The 23,130-nt window shown below is 37.3% G+C and overlaps 1 protein-coding gene across 1 annotated transcript in view; it reads left to right on the forward strand.

The window, feature by feature from the left end:
* The window catches only part of LOC115761221 (protein similar-like), a 115,020-nt gene that overhangs the window by 71,368 nt on the left and 20,522 nt on the right, over positions 1-23,130 (forward strand). The window contains exon 8 of the mRNA XM_030702909.1: positions 17,297-18,129. Within this exon, the coding sequence (XP_030558769.1) occupies positions 17,297-18,129 (833 nt within the window). The remainder of the gene's footprint in view (positions 1-17,296; positions 18,130-23,130) is intronic.

Below are 23,130 nucleotides of genomic sequence, written 5' to 3' on the forward strand. Positions count from 1 at the left end.
GCCATGTCCGTCTGTCTGTCCGTCCGTCCGTCCGTCCGTCCGTCCGTCCGTCCGTCCGTCCGTCCGTCCGTCCGTCTGTCCGTCCGTATATATGTATGAACGCAAGGATCTCAGAACCTATAAGAGCTAGAGACTTGAAATTTTAGATGTAGATGCTTCTAGCTCCCGCGCAGATCGAGTTTGTTTCCGATAATCGATAACTTACTCCGTTTCCAAGCAATCGATAAAAAAATCGATATCGATATCCTGTTTTTTGGGCAGTTTTGGTAAATAATAAGAACTAGAGTCACCAAACTTGACATATAGCTTCCAAAATAGAATATATATATGCATTTGATGTTGTAAGAAGAGGGTTCAGGGTATCCCCTAGTCGGGAGCTCCCGACTAGAACCTCTTACTTGTTATCATTTCAATTGGTAAGCCAAATTTCCCAATAGTTCGGCGAACTAAATTTCTTTTTTCTTTTTGTTTTCTTCTCTGTTGGGCTCGACGCATAAATCAAAATGGCTTTGGCATATTTTCCCTTTTCACACACGTGCGCGGACTCAAAGTAAAACAAACAACACGCACTGTTTGGCTCTCGTTTTATGGCTAAGCTATTAAAAGAGCAAAGCAATTGCCGATGGGCTGAGATATATTTAATACCCAGTAATACCCAGTAGCAAAAAGCAGGCACACATTAAAAGGAATCTTCGTTTGTGAGAAAACAATCAAAAAGCTTTAATACACTTTAAAGCTTAAATAAAGATTCAATGAGTTTTGTAGCGCAAACAAAACTTTATTAAACTTTAAAGCTCAGATAAAGCTTTTAATACAGGGCACTCAAAAAAGTGAAATGAAATAACAGGCGTTAACAAAGTTTTATTTCGGCGTGAGCTTTTGCTGTTTGAATAAAAGCTTTAATGTGCTTTTAGGTCTTCAAATTAGTTTTTGCAGTTCCCTATTTGCCTATAGTGTTATAATGTGGCTGCAATTATATTTAGTAATGAACAAAATTGAAGCAAGATAAATGCCAAATTAACCGAAAGTTGATAAATTTCATTTAATCGACTAATTTAAGTTAGTTGGTTTTCATTTACGCTGGGACGTTGAAGACGAAAAGCCTGTGGCAAAGATAACTCCTTCTCTGATATTAAAGCTCTATCGCCTGAAGTCAAGCTTTATATTAAAAATTAAAGCACGCTGTTGTTTACCTTTTAAGCGTATCTTTTGGTCGATTGGCTAACGATAGATTAGCTTAACTTTTTATTTATTTGTGCGTATAAAATGTTTATGTTGGCGCACAAGCTCCTCAAATTGCGTGTCAATACGCCAATAAGTAGGCTAAAAAATTGTTAAAGCCGCCGAATACAGGCTGCTGTTGGCCTGCTCGTCTGGCGCGTACTCAATAGATGGCTTAAATGATAAGTCATTGAAGCAAGCCAATTCGTGGATAACAGCTGCTTGCCACACCCATTTCCGACTGATGAGCCAAACATTGGACATTGCGTGCCGCTGGGTCATTATTTGAGGGCTGCTTTGGATGGGAGTATTGTTCTTGTTGTTGTGAGTTGTAGCTGTTCGCTTGCGCAAATAACAAAAAAATAGAATATTAATTCACATTCTGGCTAAAATGAAAAAGCCACAATCCAAACAAACGCACCATCTACCAAATACACTGTGAGAAATGTGAATATGTTTAAAAGAAAGTGAACTTAATTAAAGTAAAAAGTTCGAATATTAAAACGTTATATCAACAAATATTAATAAGTAGGCAACATTTAAAGAAGAGGAGCGAGAAAAGTTTGCTATGGTTTGAACCAGCGATTTTTTCTGGTTCCTAAGCGAAGTTAGAATGGGAAATTGCTAGTAAAGTTAATTTATGTACAATTATTTAAATTCTTTTTAAATTTTTAGTTTTGATCAGCAAATTTGTAATTTTCGTTTATTCAAAACGAGAAATTTTAATCAAACGTTGAGTCGTGTTGGGAACGAAGATTATTCGTATATTTTAGGCTAAGATTATAAGAAATTGAATGTAACGCCTCATTTTCTCACAGTGTAACTGAAGCAACGAACCATCTGAGTGTCATTCAATTGATGACTTTGTTCATTCGCCGTATTGCGGCTTGCGGGGATTGCAGGGTATTTGACTTGCCCGCAATGATGACGTTAATTTCCTGCGCTGCGTTTCAATTGTTACATTTTCTAACTTTTTCTTCGCCTCCGTTTATTTATTATTAATATTTGAGTACTTCCGTACTTTGAGTCCGACATTAGGGACATCATCAATCATAACACGAACTCAACATTTTTTGTATTCTAAAATGTCAGCGATTTTGTTGTTGTTTTTGTTGCGTGTCAGCTGTCAAATTGTTGTTGCTGTAGACAAGCTTGTTATTTTAATTAAGCGTTTTATTATGATACTAATTTGTTGAATTTTGGTAGCTTTTGAAAAATAATAAAGCCAATTACTCGGCTGCAAAATTATTTGTTGCTTTTTTGTTTCTCATTCGAATTATCATCAAATTATTAATATGAGGTATATTTATCTTCCGCTTAGCATGAAGCAAAATACGTATTTATACTCTCTAAATAATATTTTAAGGCTATCTTGAATTAATACATGTCAAAGTTATACATGCATATGTAGTATATTTTGATACATTAAAGTGTTTATAGGTTTCTTTCTAGACAGAATTGCATTCATATACTATGAATGTAAATTGATTTACACTAAGCATAGTCACAGGTCATTATTTGAACTTAACTTTAACATTCACATTAATGAACATTGGTTTTGGTTCACAATGTTTCAGTGAACATATATATTCACATAATCTCATTTATAGAAGTAAATACCTTTCTTATCAGATATAGAGTTTTGTTTTAATTTATATTGTTCCGATATATAAGTAAATGGCTTGCTTCAAGCTTCGGTTCAAAGCTGAAATAAAAATTGGTATCATATACCAATTTTATGTTCCCTTCTATTCTTTTCCCTCGCTAATCTATCCCAGTTCAATCGATCTTATTTTCTTCAACTCCTTAAGACTGTTGATATTATATATATTCCATTTGAAAAGATAGTTTTTTATAGGGTACACAGATAAAGATAGATAAAGTATTTTATTCTTTTGTTCTGTTTACAGGGTATTTCCATGTTCAGTACACTAATTGAATCAAATTCTACTTGTTTTGACTTTATTTTCCTAGTATATTAAGATTATTAAAAGCACATAAGTACATTTTGTTATTCTTCGACTCGGTTTACAGGGTATCTCCACGTTCAGCGCTCGAATTCAGCCTTTCCTTACTTGTTTGGTCTTTGTCTTCGTTCCTGCCGACAGATGTGCAAATAAATTTCCAGCTACTCGCATTTCTATATTCACACATTATAAACTATCTCAACGTTTTATTTGGACAAGTCCTAAATAATCGCTATCATCATGAATCTGGCGTAAGGTGCAACGGGTCGGTCGGCTGTTAAACACTGTTTGCCCTGGGCTTCTGTGGGCTTTTATGGCATTGAGCTTATGTCAACACAGTTAGGGAAGCGCGCGAGCCACCATTGAAAGATACTCGTTCCGCAAGAGATACAGATACAAATACAATGTAACAGATACATTTGCAAAAAGTGTTTACGTTGCCTTAGCCGCAGCCTATTTTTGTTGGTATCTCGTTTTAGTGCTGGCTGTCAACACATTTTGAGTCGCATTTTGTGTATTTATCGGATTGCACGGCTATTTACGTAACTTCAAGCTTAGACAAACCTTACTTCACTTTGCACATGGAAAGCACTACAAATCTTATGAATACTAAGATTTTGATAAAAACAAATAAAAAACTATCGATAAACAGTTCTGCAGTCATCAATATCAATTATGTTAAAATCTAACAATTATTTATATCGATTAAGTACTAAATTTACAAAGTATATGTTTCAATATGCCTCAAAAGATATCCAGCGATAGTTTCGATAGCTATCGATTGGCACTGCTTGTTCGATTATTTATCGATTAGTCCATCATCAGTCTTAATCAAAGTACACTGCAAAATTCCTGTGACATTTTTGGTATTCGAATGTCAAAGTGAATCCATTCACGAGTTGCCAACAATTTGAAGTCAATCACTCAATCAGCTTTTGCCTCTGCATCCAACAGTTTATTCAGCTTGACGTCAATCGCATCATAATAAGCGATTGAGTGTGTTTCGAGGGAGGGGGCGAGCGAGCGGGGTTAAGGCACCTGTTCTTAGCCGAGAATACTTTCAGACATTTGATATGCAACCGTTGGCTGATCATTTATCATTGCGAGGCGTCAAATTAAGTGTTATTCTCATGTTGAGATACAATATCTTAACGCCAATAGCTTGTGCATGGCTCAAGTCCTGCTTCACACACACTCACACACACACATAAACAAACAGTAGCTGCGGAAGCGCACAAGAAGATAGATTATATACACACATTCTGCCTGTTGCCAGCCTCGCCTCGTCTCCTAAATTCACTCAGCCCTGCAGATTGACATATGTATCACTAATACCAACAAAACCAACAACAACAACAACAACAACAACTCTTCATGTTATACGAGCACCAATATCTCATCATCTGTGTTGTTGTCGTTGTTTTTGTTGTCGCTTTTTTGTCTCTGTTTTTGTTTGCCGTTTGCTTTGTAGAAACTTGATTTTTGGGCGTCGCTTTAAATATACCCTGTAAGAGCACATTGCACGTAGGGTATATTTATTTATTATCATTAGCAAGCGCTCATTAATTTCCCATTATTATTTTCTAATTAAAAATCTATTATGAAATGAATTGCACAAATTTAAAATCCATTTGAGTTTTGTACAGCTTTCAATTGTTTTTGACATTTCAATCAAAGCCCGCAAATCAAATTCCAACAGAGCTGCATATTCTAACCTTATATTCAGCTTACACAGTTTTTTTTGCCAAAACGATTATATTATAGATATTTTAGCTTGCTTAGAAAGTCTTTAATAAAGTCTGCCACAAACGATTATCAATTTAACTATATAGATAATTGTTATCTATAGTTGGGTAATTTTGTTACTGTCTTTAAAATATTTAAAATGTTTTATTAATTGGCTTAATTTACGTTAATTGAACGTTATCGTTGCGCTTGCTTTACAGGGTATTTGTGTGTCATTGAGTTCTTTTTCACCTATTTACATATGTTCTGCAATTTTCACCGTCTGCCCTGAGTTTTGTTTAGCCTATCGTATTTTGCACTGCTACACACGCAACACACACACACGCAACACACACACACGCAACACACACACACGCAACACAAACACGCACACGCACATTCACACTTACAACACACACAGCTGTCCGCTGGCTTTTGTATATTGCCAAATCACTGGCGCTGCTTTTTCTACTCTTTTTTTTGCTGCTTCTTTTGTTGCCTCTTATTTTTGCCAAGTGAAAACCAGTTCCAGCAGCAGCGACCGCAACTGCGGCAGCGGCAGCGCAGCAGCTGAGACAACAGCAGATGCCGGCCGGCACACATTTTGGGCATTCAGGTCTGTCAGCCGATCGTCTGATCGAATGTCTGCCGCGCTGAGCGCTTGAAACATGTTACGCTCTCACTTGCTCTCTTTGCGTGCTGTGCGCTCTCTTTGAGTGCTTTTCGCTCTCTCATGCGCTGTTGCAGCGCTGCAGCAGCTTTCAATTGGAGTTGCAAACGCTTGTTTTTTTGGTGGGCCTGGCCAACACGCACGTAGACCAGAGCCACAACGCTTGCTGCGGCTGCGATTGCTTTTTATGTGGAATTCCGCGTTGAGTCGTACACCTGGTCAGCGTCTGCCAGGTCTGTTGCCAGGTGTCTCTCACGGCTCTATGTGTGCCCCCGGTATTTGCTTGATGACGTGATTTTGACGGCGTTCGCCGCGATGAATCGGCGCGAATATTTCGCAAATTATTTGGTAAATTACAACTACAACAACAACAAAAAATGAAAAAAAAGGGGGGGGAAAATAATACGCCGCGCAATTGTGAGCGGAACTTATGAAATGTTTCTCCAGCGACCAATTCAAAGGCATGTCAGTGGCGCGCCAGCCGAAGGGGCAGGGGACAGGAAACGGATATTGGAACTGCGCAAATTGTCTGGCCAATGCGCCCCACTGCATTTGGCTCAGTGTCTCAACATGTTGGTTCATGTGGGCGGCGGTTGGGCTCGTGCCGCGTGCATTTCAATAAAAACAAACCATAAATGGCGTGAGATCTGAAAAGGTTGCGATTTTATAATCCGGCCATAGCCAGCAACTAGGTTAGTCACTTGATTGCAAAGTGGGCGTTTCTAAATGCAACACCCCTTCCCCCTGCCCCCTTCCCCCTTCCTCCCTCTTCTGGAGCGAATACCCAGTCTGCAGCTTGATGCACTCATTCTCTGATTTAATGGAGAATATATAACTTCAATATGTATTTTTAGATATAGCGTATCAATTTCTTATGAATTTCAATTGCGATAATAGCTAGTTTTTAAATATATTGTTTATTAAATATGTATGTAAGGTTTAGGTTTAGGCTTAGCTTTTAATTAGTGCGTGCTGGGCTTAGTTTTCAGCCTGGTAAAGATCATATCATAAGAAAATAATATATTAAAACTATTATTCGCGTTTAAAATATCAATATTCTGATATATTCAGATGAGGAAATCCTAAAGTACGAAAATTATTTTAAAAAGTTTAAACAGTTTTTGCAACTTTAAATTTTTTCTTTTTAGCAACAGAAAGATAAAATGATATAATAGTAGCTCCTTTAAAGTTCTAGGTCATATTTTCTTAACAAGCAAGAATAATTCTCTTTTAAGGTGAAGAATAAATACTCTACATTTACCACAAATATTTCTATAATAAATAGAAACTCAGTTAAATACCGTAAAGACATTTAGCACAAATATTTCTAAGCTTAATGTTAAAAAACGCAAAATCTACAAAAAAAAAATCCCCTTGTTTTTGATCCATAATAACTTTGGTATGGCCATATTGTATAGTTTATCGATCTGTTCGACTTTGTCTGTACCAAAATTCCGTATCTAAGCCAAATTTGAATCAGGTTAATAACAAAACTGAGTGTTCGGCTGTTATGAAATCATATTTAGATAGAAAGAGCAGCAAATGTAAATATATCTCTATATAATTTGGGGCCTTGACAATATCTCCATAAATGCGTTACACGTTGACTGACAAATTATTGATACTCTCTGGCAGGGTATTGCAACTCAGATAAGTTATCATTTGGTAACTTCTTGTCTACTATTTTTAGCTGTCAGATCTTATCTGAACAGTCTGCTTCTTGCTGAAGGTATATCAGAATTATTAAACTGTTCGTTTTTTTAGGGAAAATTATTAAAGTTGTTTCCGGCTTTGTTCAATTAGTCGAAAACAGCTTCTGGCTATTAGACTGTCTTGTTATTATTGTTAATATTATTATTATCAGCTTTTTGAGTAGCTTCCCGTTCACTTTGAGTCAAGTCTGAGTTCACGTATTTCGCATTTCGTTTGAAACTGATTTGTAATACTCACTGTTGGGCATAGATAACGTTCGTTATTTATTATCATTGCTGTTTACTTGTTGACTGAATTGTGCTACCACTCAATCTTGACTGACTGAATGACTGAATGACTGACTGACTGAATGACTGCTTAACTATTTATATTTTGGGGGCTCGTCTGTGACGCGACGCTGACGACGCATGATGTGGCAAAAAAAAAAGCGATTGTTGTGGTTGGTTGGGAGGAGAGGGGGGGGGGGGGGGGGGGGGGGGGTAACATGAGCCATGATAATTTCAAAAACACACACAAACATACATACACACACACAAATAAGTATAGGTGCATTTGCATATACAACTATATATTATATATGATGTATGTTGTTTATACATTTAAATATAGATAAGTTTTCAACGCGTACTTTTTCTCGACCCTTTTAAAGGATATTCTATTAAAGCCAAGAAATGAGCTGGACAAAGAAGGGGGGGGGGGAGACATATCGTAACCCATAAAGCATATATATTCTCGATCAATATCAACAGTCGAGTTGATATGGCCATGTCTGTCTATTCGTCAGTTTCTTTTTAAACGAACTAGTCCCCCAGGTCCTTGTAGGTTCGACTGGATCGGACCACAATATTATACAGCTGCCATAGGAAAAATCGGTCTAAAAGTGGGTTCTTGGTTGGAACAACCTTGGCATTTATTGGTTCTACTGTGCACCTTGCAGATATCCAAAATTCTATCTATGTCGGAGCACTATGTGTTATAGCTGCCATAGGAACGATTCAACCGATTAACGAATTAAGTTTCTGTATGAACCATTCTTTTGTATTTCTAGATGATATATATGGCCAATTCTTATCAATATCATACTACCTTATTATAAAGCTCTATAAGAAGGATCGGTTGCGAAATGAGTTTTTGGATGGCAAACTATTCTATTCTGTTCTCCAAGACATTTTCCTTAAACCCAGCAGTTAGGAGCTTCACATATCACAGGGTATTACATCTTCGAGTTAACACCATTTTCTCATTTTAAGATATATGTATGGTTCTTTTGGCTTTCATATTTTGTGGAATGTCTGTGGAACTGTCTCTGGTTCTGTTTCCCATTCTGGATGCCAGCTTTTAAGCTGATTGAAGTCGGACAATTGATTTGCATTGTCTTTTGGCTCATATATATTTTGTTATTTTTTCTGATAAATTGTGTTAAGTGAATTGCTGCTGCAGTCGCCAAAAATAAACCAAAGACTCGAGTTTTTCGCAAGCGATGAAAACTTGTGTGCCAAAGGAAAGGCAAAACACAGAATTTTGTGTCTGCTGTCTGAAAATTCCAGCAGATGTTGCGATTCGCGTCTGCCTTCATTTCTTTTGGCACAGTTTATATTTATTTATATCGCATTATGTTCAATCTGGGCGCTGACAAGCTGAAGCTGATAAACGTGTTTAATCTACGGTTTTTTTTTTCTGCCCCTGACAAACAGCATTTTTATACCCTGAACCCATTAAAAATGGGTGTAAGGGTATATTGTATTTGTGCGAAAGCCAAATACATGTAACAGGCAGAAGGAAGCATCTCCGACCCCATAAAGTATATATATTCTTGATCAGCACCAATAGCCGAGTCGATCTAACCAAGTCCGTCCGTCCGTCCGTCCGTATGTATGAGCGCAAGGATCTCAGAACCTATAAGAGCTAGCTGAAATTTTAGATGTAGATGCTCCTAGTTCCCGCGCAGATCGAGTATGTTTCCGATAATCGATAACTTACTCCGTTTCCAAGCAATCGATAAAAAAATCGATATCGATATCCTGTTTCTTGGGCAATTTTGGTAAATAATAAGATCTAGAGTCACCAAACTTGACATATAGCTTCTAAAATAGAATATATATATATATATATATATATATTTGATGTTGGAAGAAGAGGGTTCAGGGTATTCCCTAGTCGGGAGCTCCCGACTAGAACCTCTTACTGGTTTTAATTGACATACAAATTCGCACAAAAAAAATATATTTTATTGCAGCCGCGACAAGTGCCCGAAATATTTGTAAAAATTCTTTTCTGTCTTTAATCTTTTTCAACTTATTCCAAAATCGTCAATTTTTGCTTGAGTAAAACTTTTCTTAAATATTTTCTGTTTCTCTATTTCATATAAATATGTGTTTATTTTTGTCTCCGCCAGGCGAAACTGCATAAACATTTTGAATTTATTTGAGTGCTGTTTTTTGTTTGTTTATTCGCCTTTTTTTGCTCGCTTTTCTCTGCTGCTTCTTCTTGAAGTTCGTTCTCATCATTGATTGCAGCGAGAAATTTGAAACAATTTAGCAAAACTGCCCTCGTGAAGGGTATTATGAATACGACATGCAATATGTAACGCATAGAAGGGGATATCTTTGACTATATAACGCATCTATATTCCTGATCAGAATCAATTTAGACTTTCTTGTGTATTTCAAGATATCTTGACCAAGCTCGTCTCTTGTTAAATACACAATGCTCTCTACAAGATATTATCTATATCGGATCTGTATATATAGCTTATATAGCTAGCATAGGAACAGTCAGTCTAAAATGAGGTTCTCGTATGGAAACCTTTTTGTCATTTATATCATATTGCTGCCATGGAAACAATCGGTCGAAAGGAAAGTTGTATGAAAATCTTTTTTTTATCCAGATATCTTGACCAATCTCGTCTCTTATTATATTTTACCAAGCTCTCTTTATATAAGCAAAATCTTATCTACATCGGGCCCCTATATCATAGGAACAATCAGAACAACAATAAGAAAAGAAGGTTCTTGTATGAAAATCGCTTTTTTATTTATTAAGATATTGGCATTTATTAGTCTTCGCAAGCTCCTTATTGATTAGAAAAATCTTATCAACATCGGACTTGCTATATCATAAAAATCTATAAGAAAAATCGATTGCAAATGAGTTTTTTGTATGGCAAAGTCGGTTCTTTTCCGAAATATGACTATCTTGAGCAAGCTTCAGCACTTCAGCGTTTATTTGTAAAGGCGTTAGCCATATGCCTAAAAGGGTATTTAATCTTCGGTGCAGTTGTTCTCTCTTGTTCTTATAAGCTACTGCCGGCCAGCTGCCTCTTCGGGCCGCCAACCAACACTTGTATTTTTTTTTACTAACTGGCCACATTTTTCGCACAGGATTATGGAAATTTCATCAGCGTTACGTAAAATTGTGCGCTCTTGAAATTGCAGACGAAAGTGAAAAGTGCGCACATATAGTACACAGTTTATATATCTACATATATGCTCGATAATATAGCATATACACACACACACACACACACACACATTGACAGTTTATTACATTTTCAAGGCAGCCCATCAAATGCTTCAAATGCCTCTCCACCCCCCGTCGCCCGCTCCGCCCCGCTCCGCCCGCCGCGCCGACGACTCACACGTGACTGTGTGGGTTAGCTGGGGGCCCAGCTGAAATAATTTGTTGATCTATTAGAATGAATGAATGACAGCGAAAATCGGTGTCCATATAAAATGAATGAATGCGATGTGTGAAATGTGAATTTCCATGGAATATTGAATGTTAATTAAATATTACAATTTAATTATCGGCGAGATCTAAGATCTAAGTACATGTTGCTTTTTCTAGTTTCGGAAAAACAATAAAAGTTCTTGTTTATTTTGTTCAATTAGATCAAAATAGTTTCCCAGTTTTAAAGTTTTTGGGTGCACACTATTTGTAAACATTTGCATTCTGTTTGAAAACTGCGAATAAAAAATTGTTGAATTTCACTTTTTCACACAAAAGAATTTGATTTCAATTGAAAGTTCAATTGGCAAATATATATATATATATTTTCGGCAATATAATTTTCCATAATTAATTTTGTGGAGCTTGTATGAAAATGAGTAATTGTTCAAAATTTGTCAACTCTGAAACTGATTCTAGATTCGTAATATTGAAAATAAGTATTTTGAACTTTGTACTCCTCTGATTTCAAATATTTAGAATAAGTATTTGCTTACTCTGAAACTGGTTCATTCTGAATTCAAAAGTAAAACAATTTTTGTTTTGAGTATTTGTATTTACTACTTAATTTTATACAATTCAGGAATTCATAGAAAATAATTTAGAGTTCTAAAAAAATTTATAAAATTGTTGAACACTAAAATGTCGATTGGCCTGAATGTAGTAAAAAAAAGAGTGACCAGCCATAAAAATGATTGCCTTATTGATTACCTAAATGAAAAAAGTGTTGTAATTCAGTGCGTTTCGCACGCACAAAAGTGCTGCTAGGAAATTGACTGCCTGTGTGTGTGTGTGTGTGTGTATATTTCTTTCCCTCTGAGGGCCAACACGCAATGGCTTTAGTTTTATGACGAAATTAGCGAATGTCTGTTTAGAAAATGCGCAGCTTCGGCAATGACAGCAAATATTTGCGAAATATACACATAAAGATGAAGACGCTCCTTCTTTTTCTCACGCACACACATTTCGATGCTTACGGTAAATTGTGGGATACCAATAAGCAAGTTGGTTGTAAATTTTTGCCAGCCGCTTTTCATGTTGTTTGTAGTTATCGCGTTTTTGTGTAAATTTGAAACACTTAACGACCTATTTTTGTGGCATAATTTTTGGCGTGGCGACTTTGCTTGAGGGAAAATAGAAAAGTGATTATAAAAACAAAATGTTAATTGCCGTTTGGGCGTCTTATCATGTTATCAGCGCGTTGCATAGTTCAGGTTTACAGTTAGATTAGGCGCACAGCGCTGAGTGCTTAGTTATGTATATAAATGGTTATGTTTGTGTGTGTGTGTGTGTGTATGTTTGTGCCTTATTCAGTCGGTCAGCTTTATCGGCAGGTTTGTCCAAAAACAGCGAACAATTAGCGCAAAGCTCTCAATTGCTGAGGCATGCAAATTGAGTAGCCGCATGCGAAAATGCAAAGCAGGCAAAAGAGGCGGCAGCAGCATCCACAACAACAACAACAATAATAACAATACCAACGACGTTTGTTTGCCATGAAAACAATAATAAAATAGAGCGAGAGACAGATAGAGGGAGAGAGAGAGAAAGAGAGCGAGAGCGCCGAGTGCTTGGCATTTGCAAAACGAAAAATGGCAAACAATTTGCGCTCATTCCGGCTAGCAAATGAGTCAAACTGCCAATGGCAGCACAAAAGCACTCAATGGCACTGCGTCGGCGCTGCTCTTTGCGCTCTTTCGAGTGTGGTTTGTTGTTTCGAGAATGCTCAGAACACAGCAGCGCAGCTGGCAGCACAGCGGCTACAAGCTACAAGCTTTCAGCTGCGCTGGCATTCCACTCATTCGTCTCTGGTACGTTGTCGTTTGTGCAGGCAAGCAGCGCTGTGAGGCGCTCGAGTTTTTCCGTGTGCACTTCTAAACTATAAATCTTCAAAAGAAAAAAAGAAAACCTTCACTGAAACTGGACTCGGCGACTTGGCCAAAAATTAATAAACTTTCAACCAATACATAAAACCAAACTGCGCTATCTTTTATTTAATTTATACCGAGCAAAACGTTTTAAAATTGTTTTTTGTTTAACTACGTCAACTTGTGCAAATAAATACAAAACACACATAACAAAAGCAAAAAGCAATAAGTCAACTATAATAATAAACTCTATATTTTTCAACTTTCGCTGTAAATAAAACTGGAAACGATTGCATTTCCGTTAATAATCAAATCATATAAATAACTAAAGAAAATGTTTTGAGTTAAAAGGTAAAAATTTTATAAAATACTAAAAGCCGAATTTCTGTTGAAACTGTTAAAAAAATTATATAAAAAATACTACAATTAATGAAAGAAAGAACGAGAAATTGCGAAAATGATTTTGGTTTTTTGTGTCTTGAACGCGAAATAAAAGTTTTTGAATGTTCTGTTACAAAAAATAACAAACATAAACTCAATTAAGCATTATTCAAAATATACGTATATGCTAGCTGAAACAAAATGTATATATTTTTGACAAAAATAAACTTTTATTATGCGTGGATTTGACAACGACAAAAACATACACAAACACACATAAATATATAAATATACAGCATTTTTATATGCGCTTATGTGTGAGTGTGTCAAAAAGATTATTAAAAAAGAAAAAATAAAAAAATAAACGAAAAAAAAGAAAATAAAGTAAAATGAATGTTCAACTTTCAAAGCAAAAAAATTAAACATCTAAAAAATGTACTTTTTTCGTATTGGAAAAAAAAAGTGCGCACGTTTGTTACACGCGTCAGCGAAAGCGAATGAAAAACAACAACAAAAAGAACAACTGATCACATAGCAAAGCATATTAATTAATAAACAATTACAAAAATCAAGCAAAAAGGCAAAAATGGGAAAAAAAAAACTTTTACACAACACTTGCACCTAACCTACAAACCGAATGCTGCTGCTGCTGCCAACGCTGCTGCAGCGGCAATTGCAAGCGCAAAAAAAAAAACCCAAAAACAACAACAATAACGACATTTTATTGCAATCTGCGTTTTAGTCGGCGCAGCGTTGGCGCTGACGTTGACGTCGCGCGACCCCCACAGCGAAACGCACGATCTGTCTACCGCTGCTGCTGCCCACTCTCTTACTCTCTCCCTCTCTCACTCTCTTGTGCTCGTTCTGCGTGCAGTTAGGCTCTCAGCAAAGCAATGCCGTGGGGCGGCGTTTCATTTTGTTTCGCTTTTGTTTTATTTATTTTGGCTATTTGGCATTTCGTTTTGTTTTTAATTTTTTTTTTTTTTTTCGGTTGTGTGTGTTGGTGGGGGGGATAATTGCATTCGCATTTGCATTCGCATTACATAAAATTGCTGAGCGAGTTAATTTGTTGATGAAATTTAATTGAATTGCAGCTTAATTAGCGTTAAGCATCGACTTGTCAATAGACATACATGCAAGCATGCATACACACGTACCTACAACCATATGTGTGTCTGTGTGTGTGCAGGTTCACGCCCACGCATAGGCTGGTTACACAATTCGACGTTGTGTGTGTTGTGGCCAAAATGCGCGTGTCATGTCTGCTTGTACCGCCGTTTATAGTCCAGTTAATTCAGATTCTATTAAAAACATACATACACTTATACATACATATGTATATAGTTGTCTCCTTTGCCTACTGCTTTTTATTTTCATTCAATTTAATACACATTGCCTTTTATGTGCGCGCACACACGCACGCACAGAGAGAGACAGAGAGAGAGAGAGAGAAAAAAAAAACAAAAATGTTCGTCAAAAGCAATTACTGCTATTTTACGTTGAGTTGAGCTTCACATGATGCTGCTCCGTTATTGCTCTGCAATTGAAATCAACATCAACATCAGCGGCGGCGGCATCGGTAGAGACAGCAAAAACAACAACAGGAGCAGCGCAAATAAGAGCCGCATCTTCAGCCAGGCAGACTGAATTCATTTGTTTTATATTCTTTCTTTTTGTTCTTCTGCTCTCCACTCTCTTCCTGTCACTCTGTGTCTTCTTGTATCTGAGCGCTGTGTCGTGTGTTTTGACTCAGTTTGTTACACAATAAAATTGTTGCTTTAATTTAGTTGAATCAACTTCTTCATTCATATACATACATAGTTGTCTATGCATATATGCATATTTTAATAATATATTTATTTTATTATTATTTTATTTTCGATTTGCCATTACCAGTTGACGATAACTGCATTACTAATGCACTTTTAAGTGATTATTTTTGTTGCGGCTATTTACACTTTACCCCCATCTTGTTTAGTCGCGCTCTCGCACTCTGATCACCTTTACTGCGCGCGCTCTCCCGTCACCCTCTCTTTCTGCCTATGCATAAGCAGAAAAGTGTGCCGCTGAGTGTTTGCAGTGTTGAGAATGCATAAGTGTATACACGTGCATGTGTGTGTAAAGAGAGAGACAGAGCGAGAGAAACGCACTCACATCACGCGATCAATTGCTCGACTTTGACTGTGTCTACATGTGTGTGTATGTGTGTGTATTACACAGAGTTCAAGAGTTTAGGCGCCCTCTCGCTCTCGCGCTTATCAGCAATGCTTAAGATGCTGCTTTCGTCACAGCTTAGCTTTAACAGGCCAACAAAGATTCAATTAAAAGCTCAAAGGCTTAATCTTTCATTGATTTTAAGCTGTAAGCTTTTTGCTGTTGCTGTCGTTATTTATTTTCACTCATTTTTGGCAATTTAATTTAAAATGATGTAAGCTTCAAATGTAGGTTCGAACCGGCTGCAACCGGCAAAAAGTACATAAAAAGAAATAAAAATAAAAAAAATAGATGAAGCAATTATTTAAGTGTATTCTCTGTTCGTTTTGCTTGTTAGCTTTGCGGCCATTGTCGCAAATGCTTTTGTCCCATTGATTGCCTTCCGGCATAGTTCTCTCCCACTCTCCCGCTTCCACTCTCCCGCTTCCACTCTCCCGCTTCCACTCTGCCGCTCGCTCACTCTACTCATTGAATGTGCCCCTATGTGTACGTACGTATGAATGTGTGTTTATGCAGGTGGGTTTTTGTGTGGGCTGCTGCTGCTGCTGCTGCCGCTGCTGCATCATTTGGTGTACAGTTAAGTTTCCATATTTTTCCATTGTCAACAACCGCAATTTGACATTGAATCTTCACAGTGGGAGTGGGGCCGGTCACTTTTGGTGCCTACCGCCTAAATCTCGAGTACCCCTACTACGTCAATGCCACCCCACTCACTGTGACCAATACTACTGCGTATTAACTATTTCACCAGAGGGACGAGCCCCCAAAGAGGCGAAAAAAAAAAACAATATGAAAAACACTTGTTGACTTTGACTTAAAAAGTTTATAAATATTTGCTTTTGCTTGAATCATATATTATTTGTGCCTCATCATGCTCCAGGTTTCTTATACTTGTTTTTTGTTTTTATCTAAAACTTGTAGGACGGGGTGTTCCACAACCAAATTCACGACTCTTTCACGTGCTTAACGGCACAACACTCAGCCGCTGCGTGCATGCACACAGCACGGCACAGCACAGCTGAGTTTGGCCGATTGTACCGTTTCTATCTTATCAATAAGCATTTGCCGGTACTGTAAAGACTATAAAGACGACTGCCAGAAACACTCTAGACTCGCTCAGTTTTCATGCCAACAGCCAGGCTACAGTCACGGGCGCAACGTATGCTGCATGATCGTCAAAGCATATGCATATAGCATGTTAATATATTTTATATAAAATATATATTTATATATGTATGGCTCTGTTGCCATGATCTGCTGTTGGCTTATCAATTGCTATGCTAGAAAAATGTAACGCTTTAATTAGCCTGTCAGACACACCCACCAAATGCCGCTTATCGCTCAGCGACGTCGTCTTGTCTTGGCCCGGTTAATTGATAAGCCCGAGGGCGGGCTGTGGGCAGGGTTGGGCAGGAGTTAGTAAGAAATGCCCATTTGGCGACATTTCCGCAACTAGCTTATCTGAAACAGAACGGAATGAAAGAAACAAGTAAAAATTTTCCAATACTCGAAGCACAGAAACAGCTCAAAAATCAGGCTCATTAACAGTTCTATTAAAGTAAGCCCTATACTAACCAGAACTATGACATATGTACTTAAATATTGCAAAAGAAAATTTAATATTTTATAAAAAAAACAATTGCAATTATTACGAATTACGCGCGTTCTTTGCTTTCGCGGGCTGTGGTGTAACAAACGAGTGCAATTAAAAAAAAAAAGAAAAATAAATAAAAAAAAAGTCAGGAGAAATAAAAGAAAACCACTTTTATATGATTATCATTACGATACGCGTTTTGTGCATCGCCTTTTTGCAGTAATCTTGAGAACAAACATGAGATTTATTCACTTGCACAACAAACGGCGGCAAGTGAGGAACAGGAAAACAAGAAACAACAGCAACAACTACCTGAAACTAACAACAACGAGACAACAAGCAACGCTGCAACAGCAATTGATAAACAAGTTGCCGCAGAAGCAACAACAACAACAACTGCAACAACAACAGCAACTGCAACTGCAACTGCAACTTTAGAGCTAGCGGAGAAACCCAAAGTGATTGAGACTCCAAGCGAAAAAGCAACAATTGAATCAACAACAACAACAAACACAGCAACAAACACAGCAACAGCAGCAACTGCAACTGCTGCTGCAACTAACCCACCAGCAACAACAACAAACACAACAACCAACACCACAACAACCTCATTTTTAGACATAATATCGAAATCAAAACAACAACAAGTGCAACCTGAGCTGCTTATCAAACGTGAAAATAACTCACCTGGGCCGCGCACCATCACCGCTCAGCTCCTTAGCAATTTGCGCGTCAACAACAACAACAGCAACAACAACAGCTGCGACAACTTGCTGGCACGCGAAGAGAAACGTCCCAAATCGGTGACCGCCTCGCTCATACGCAGCACACCCCCCGCCGCTGTGTGCAAGAAAAATTTTGTTGCAGCCACACTGCAAACGCTGCCGCCCACAACAACAACAACAGCTGCCATACTGCACTCCAGCAATCAACAGCAGCAACAGCAGCAGCAACAGCAGCAGCAACAATTGCAGCAGCAGCAGCAACAACAACAAGCACAAGATATGAATAAAGGATTCTTATCATTCGTTGATGATGGCCGAGGCTTAACAAGTAAGTAGAACAAACCACAACAACTTAACCCCACACCATCCCACCCAACCGCTGCCCGCCCGAACACATCTAATACACACCTAATCATAACCTCTACAACAACAGCAGCAACAACCCGTTCACGATTACATGTTGCATTACGCAAGTTGATAACCCCCCTCAACTCGAAAGGTGCGCAAAATATAATAGATGTATATGCAAACATATTGTATAGATAATTCTCGGCTGATAAGCGCCAGAGTTAAGTGCAGTTAGAAAACGTCATCACAATCAATTCTCATTTCAGAGTGCAGCAATAGGTCAGCATTTTTTTTGATACCCCAACTTCAAGGACAGATTGTGCAGTGTTAGGCCCTATATAGCAGATTACACTGAAAGCTTAATCATGAGTACAATATCTTACTAATGAAAAGTTTTATAATCGATTATTTGCTCTTCCATGAAGCCCTAGTGCGTTGTAAAAAAATAGGCTGTAAGACCCGCATATAGAAAGTTACAGTTCTGACTTACTGTGATAAATTTAGCAAACTTCTGCAAATCAATCAATTAATATAAGCTATTTTTATAGTCTACGACTAAGACATAAATACCAGATGCTGAGTCTGATGTTTCAATCCGTAACCACATTCCCTGATTCCACACATTCCCTGATTGAGCGAAAACAACGAAAATTAATGAAAATAATGTGGTGATAAAAATAATAATTATTTCTTTATCCTTGTTCTCTTATCTTTTTGAGAGTTAACAAAATTCTGTTGCCTTCATTCTGGCACAAATAGACGAAGTATCGATATTGGGAACGATATTTTAGAAATAAATTCAATTCAATAAAATTGACGGATCTTTATATTTGACATAAATATGTATTTATTAGAATTTTCCCAATCTATGGCAAAGAATCACTAACAGAAAAGAAGTTTTTGTAAAAATAACTTGTATTCTTCGGATTCGCAAGCAAGAACTGGATCGATAAATTTTAAGTGTGACCATAGTTCATTTATATGCATTTTGGTATTTAAATGAAGAAATAAAAGAAAAGAGATATTTTCTTGAACTCTGTTTATTGTAATACCTTCGACGTTTATCATTTACTCAGAATTAGCAGAATTCTCTAGCTTGACAATATATTGAATAGAAAGCTCGAATTACAATTTATTATGTTACCGTATATTAGTCTTGAAGAGGGTTTGTGTTTAGAGAATTTAGCTGTTATGATTTTGATGTTTTTATTCATATAAGAATTTTGATCCACTCGAAGTTGAAAACTTCGTCAGTTTAAGAAGCGGACGCTGTGTTGCTCCCTGGTAGAGTTGCATTATATTGGAGAAAACCATGACAAATTGTGCTTTAATTAAAGCACAGAAGCAGTCAGATCTTAAATCTCAATAGAACATAGTTTTATTGCACTTACGAGCAATAAAAACGCGTATGTTATAGACATTTGCCACTAGGAAATAAGAAAAATACTAAAACACGCACACACTGAAATGCGTAAGAATTTGTATTTATATATTTTTTATTTTTGTTGTTATTTTCTTACGCCCTATACAAGTTGATAACCCCGTGGGGCAATTTCCCGGATCAGAAATAGTCCAAAATGTGCATTAGCCAAAGACCAAGGCTAGCTTGTGTGTGTGTGTGTGTGTGTGTGCATATGTATATTACAAATATATATATATATATATATATATATATATACAGTATGCACATATTCATACGAGTCGCGCCCGTTTATAAGTAGACTCTGTATAAAAAAAAATACTCAGGCAAGCGCCTGACGCGCGCTATTCGATGCAATTTGATGCATTGTCGTAACGTTAAATTGGTCAAACTGTCGTTTAGTCAGACAAACAGTCAGTCAGTCAGTCAATCAGTCAGTCAGTCAGCCAGTCAGTCAGTCAGTCAATTGCTTATCACCGTTTGTGGTCGCAATTTGCGCAAATCAAACGATTTATTTGTAAAGACAACAACAGCAAATGCACAACAACAGCAACAACAACAACAACAACCTAAGCAATAACAACAACAACAACAACTAGCTTGAATTTTGTAAACAAAGTGCAGCAAACTAGCCCCATACTCAGCTATGCCATAGAGAATGCATGCATACAGACATACATGCTTGCACATGCATACAGACATACATGCATGCACATGCATACAGACATACATGCATGCAGATGCATTTATATGCACATATATTCTCGTATAGTAAATGCATCAACATTTGCCGGTTGGCAATTTTTTTTCCTTTCAATTTACGTGCATTTCTTGTTGTTTTTATTATTATTTATTTATTTATTTATTTTTTTTCTATTTTTTTGCTGTCATAATCGCTTAATATTACGCATACGCCGCGTTTAACCCACCAAAGCCGCAAACATCATTTTGTTTTCTGCTGTGAGATACTCTTCAGCCTCAGCATATTAGCCCGATGCCAATTAATATGTTAAGCGATATATGCGGCTGTCGTCCAGTTGGTTGGCGCGTGTGGCACAGCCTCGGCCGGCCGGGCTCTTCCCGAGCGCCGCCGCTTGTGACATGTGTCAGCGGCACCGACCGCCCACGCTTTAGGTCCCTGCTTTTCCCCGCCTACGTAGCTACCTTTTCACATTCATTCCATTTGGTGGCGCGTGTTTTTTTTTTTTTGAGTTATTTTTGTTGCAGTTTGCTTGGAAACTGTCTGCAAATAGCAATTGGTTCTTGCTTGTATACCCTTTAAAATATATTCTTTTGACTAGGCTTATTAAAAATCGAATATTAACATTCTTATCTTCAGTTAGAACAACTATGGCCGATTTGGTATACAATTTTGTATGCCACAATGAATAATGAATAATGACTGATCAATTTCTTTCTGCAAAGTTGATAGTTATCGAGTTTTGGCTTACAATCGATAGTTAACGCATGTCACTGTAAAATCGATAATTATCGCATGCGGCTTCAAAATAGATAGATAACGCATGTCACTTCACAATCAATTATATCAGGCTTCAAAGCAATATGGCAAACCCTTTATATTAACCGATAAATATCGAAAAAAAAGTCTACAGGGCATCTCTTAGAGTGGCATTTGAGTATACCCTGTTTTATGCTCTTCAACATTAATATTTTGAATTATCTAGTTTTCTTATCTGCACAGGGCATTTTCCAGTCGATCCACAGACCGCATGCTGAGTTTTTTCTTGTGTTTTCTTTTTTTTTTTATATTTTATTCTCTGGGTTTTCTCGCTTTCTGTTGACATTTTGTGCTGGCTGCAGACGCCACACATACTTCAGTGTTTTTTTCTTCCATATTTCTTTTGCTCCCTGTTTTTTCTATATTCTCTTTTTTTTTCGTTTTTGTTTTTTTGTGTTTTTTTTTTTTTTTTTTTTGTTGAAGAGTCTATATTTATTTTGTTTTAGTGGAACGTAAATAAACAGGGAAGCACTTATTATATTTATTTTCGTTGTAGATAACCGCAAAGAATTGCCAGTTATAGGAATTTGATTCGGTGATCATTTGATGACTCGCGTAAATATTGTGCAATATATTGTATAATATGATATTACTATTACTTTAGATTCTGCTGGTAGTTTTCCAGATGTTCATTATCAAGTTTATCAATTGTACCGTTTTTTTTGGAAAGTTCATCCCACGCGACTCGCTCTTCCATAACCCGTTCAACCTGTTTACTATAATCTCTGTAATACTTCATTTGCTAAGTCAAACATTTGTGCAGCTCCCAAAAGAGCCAACATTTACTGTTGACTATCGCCAAACTATCGCTTAATTATCGCGCACGCCGCCACGAGCCAGCCCCAATCAATTTTTTACTTTTCCACTGTCTCTTTGGCTCTGTACGTAAAACCTCCCAATTCCGCATCCAGAACACGCGCTGCTATGCCATAAACACACGCACAAGTGGGTGCCTAATCGCGACCTCTGGAGTGCTCGAGCTCTTAAATAGAGGCGGGGACGTAGTGCGGCGCTTACATAAAGATGCCATCAAATGCTATACACTGTTCACAAATTGAGCAAAAAGGGAGTATAGATTCTTTGCAGCGTGCATTTATTTGGTAGTTTTGCAAGCTAAAAACTTGATAATTTCCATATATAACTGCGTCGGATAGTTTTACAATATTTTGTCACGCCTACCTGAGGGGGCGTACAGATTTAAAATCGTAGCTGTCCCAGTTAAAGAGCTAGTCAACCAGTTTTGTATGTATACTACTTTTACACTTCTCTTAACCTTTTTGCCATGCCCATTATAGGCTCACATGTTCATATTTGCCAAAGACATAGTTTGTAAGTCGTATTATGACAGTTTTAGAGTAAACAGCTGACAAGCATACCTTGTTTAGCATTTCTAAAAGCTGTTACAGTGTATTGCGCAGTCGGTTGCACTCGATTGCGATTCTCAGATTTGTTGTCTGTTTTCAAGTGTTCGTCTTCGTTTATTCTTTTCTTTTAATATACCGTAATCCGAATTTTGATTTCGGTCTGTCGCTAAACTACGTCATTATTATGTTGATCAACATCATCAACAACAACATCATCTTCATCGTCATCATCATCATCATCATCATCATCATCATCATCATCATCATTTTGGCTGTCATCATCATTATGATGATTTATTTAAATAGAAACTGTGTCGAGTTGTTGAGCGTTGCCTGAGCCAAGTCACGCGTTAGGCAACACTCATGTGTGTGTGTGTGCGTGTGTGTGTGTGAGTGTGTGTGTGTGTGTGTGTGTGCGTGTGTTCATATAACGAGTACTCGTTATTCACTGAATGGTTATTCTAGAAAACTTTCGAATTCATATTTCAAGTGCATCGAATGTGGTTCAAGTGCAGCTGCAGCTTGAGGCACGTCACGAGATGCGGCGACAGTCACTTTTCTTCTTCTTCTATTTTGTTGTTGTTGTTTTTTTTTTTGCCACAGATCAACTAATTACCTTGTGCTTAAGTAACCCCAGGCCAGAAGCCCCCTGCACTGCTCACTTTTAGCTGCTAAAAT

Source organism: Drosophila novamexicana, unplaced genomic scaffold (assembly GCF_003285875.2).
Source record: "Drosophila novamexicana strain 15010-1031.04,08,12 unplaced genomic scaffold, DnovRS2.1 tig00000485-arrow-pilon, whole genome shotgun sequence".
Lineage (NCBI taxonomy): Eukaryota > Metazoa > Arthropoda > Insecta > Diptera > Drosophilidae > Drosophila > Drosophila novamexicana.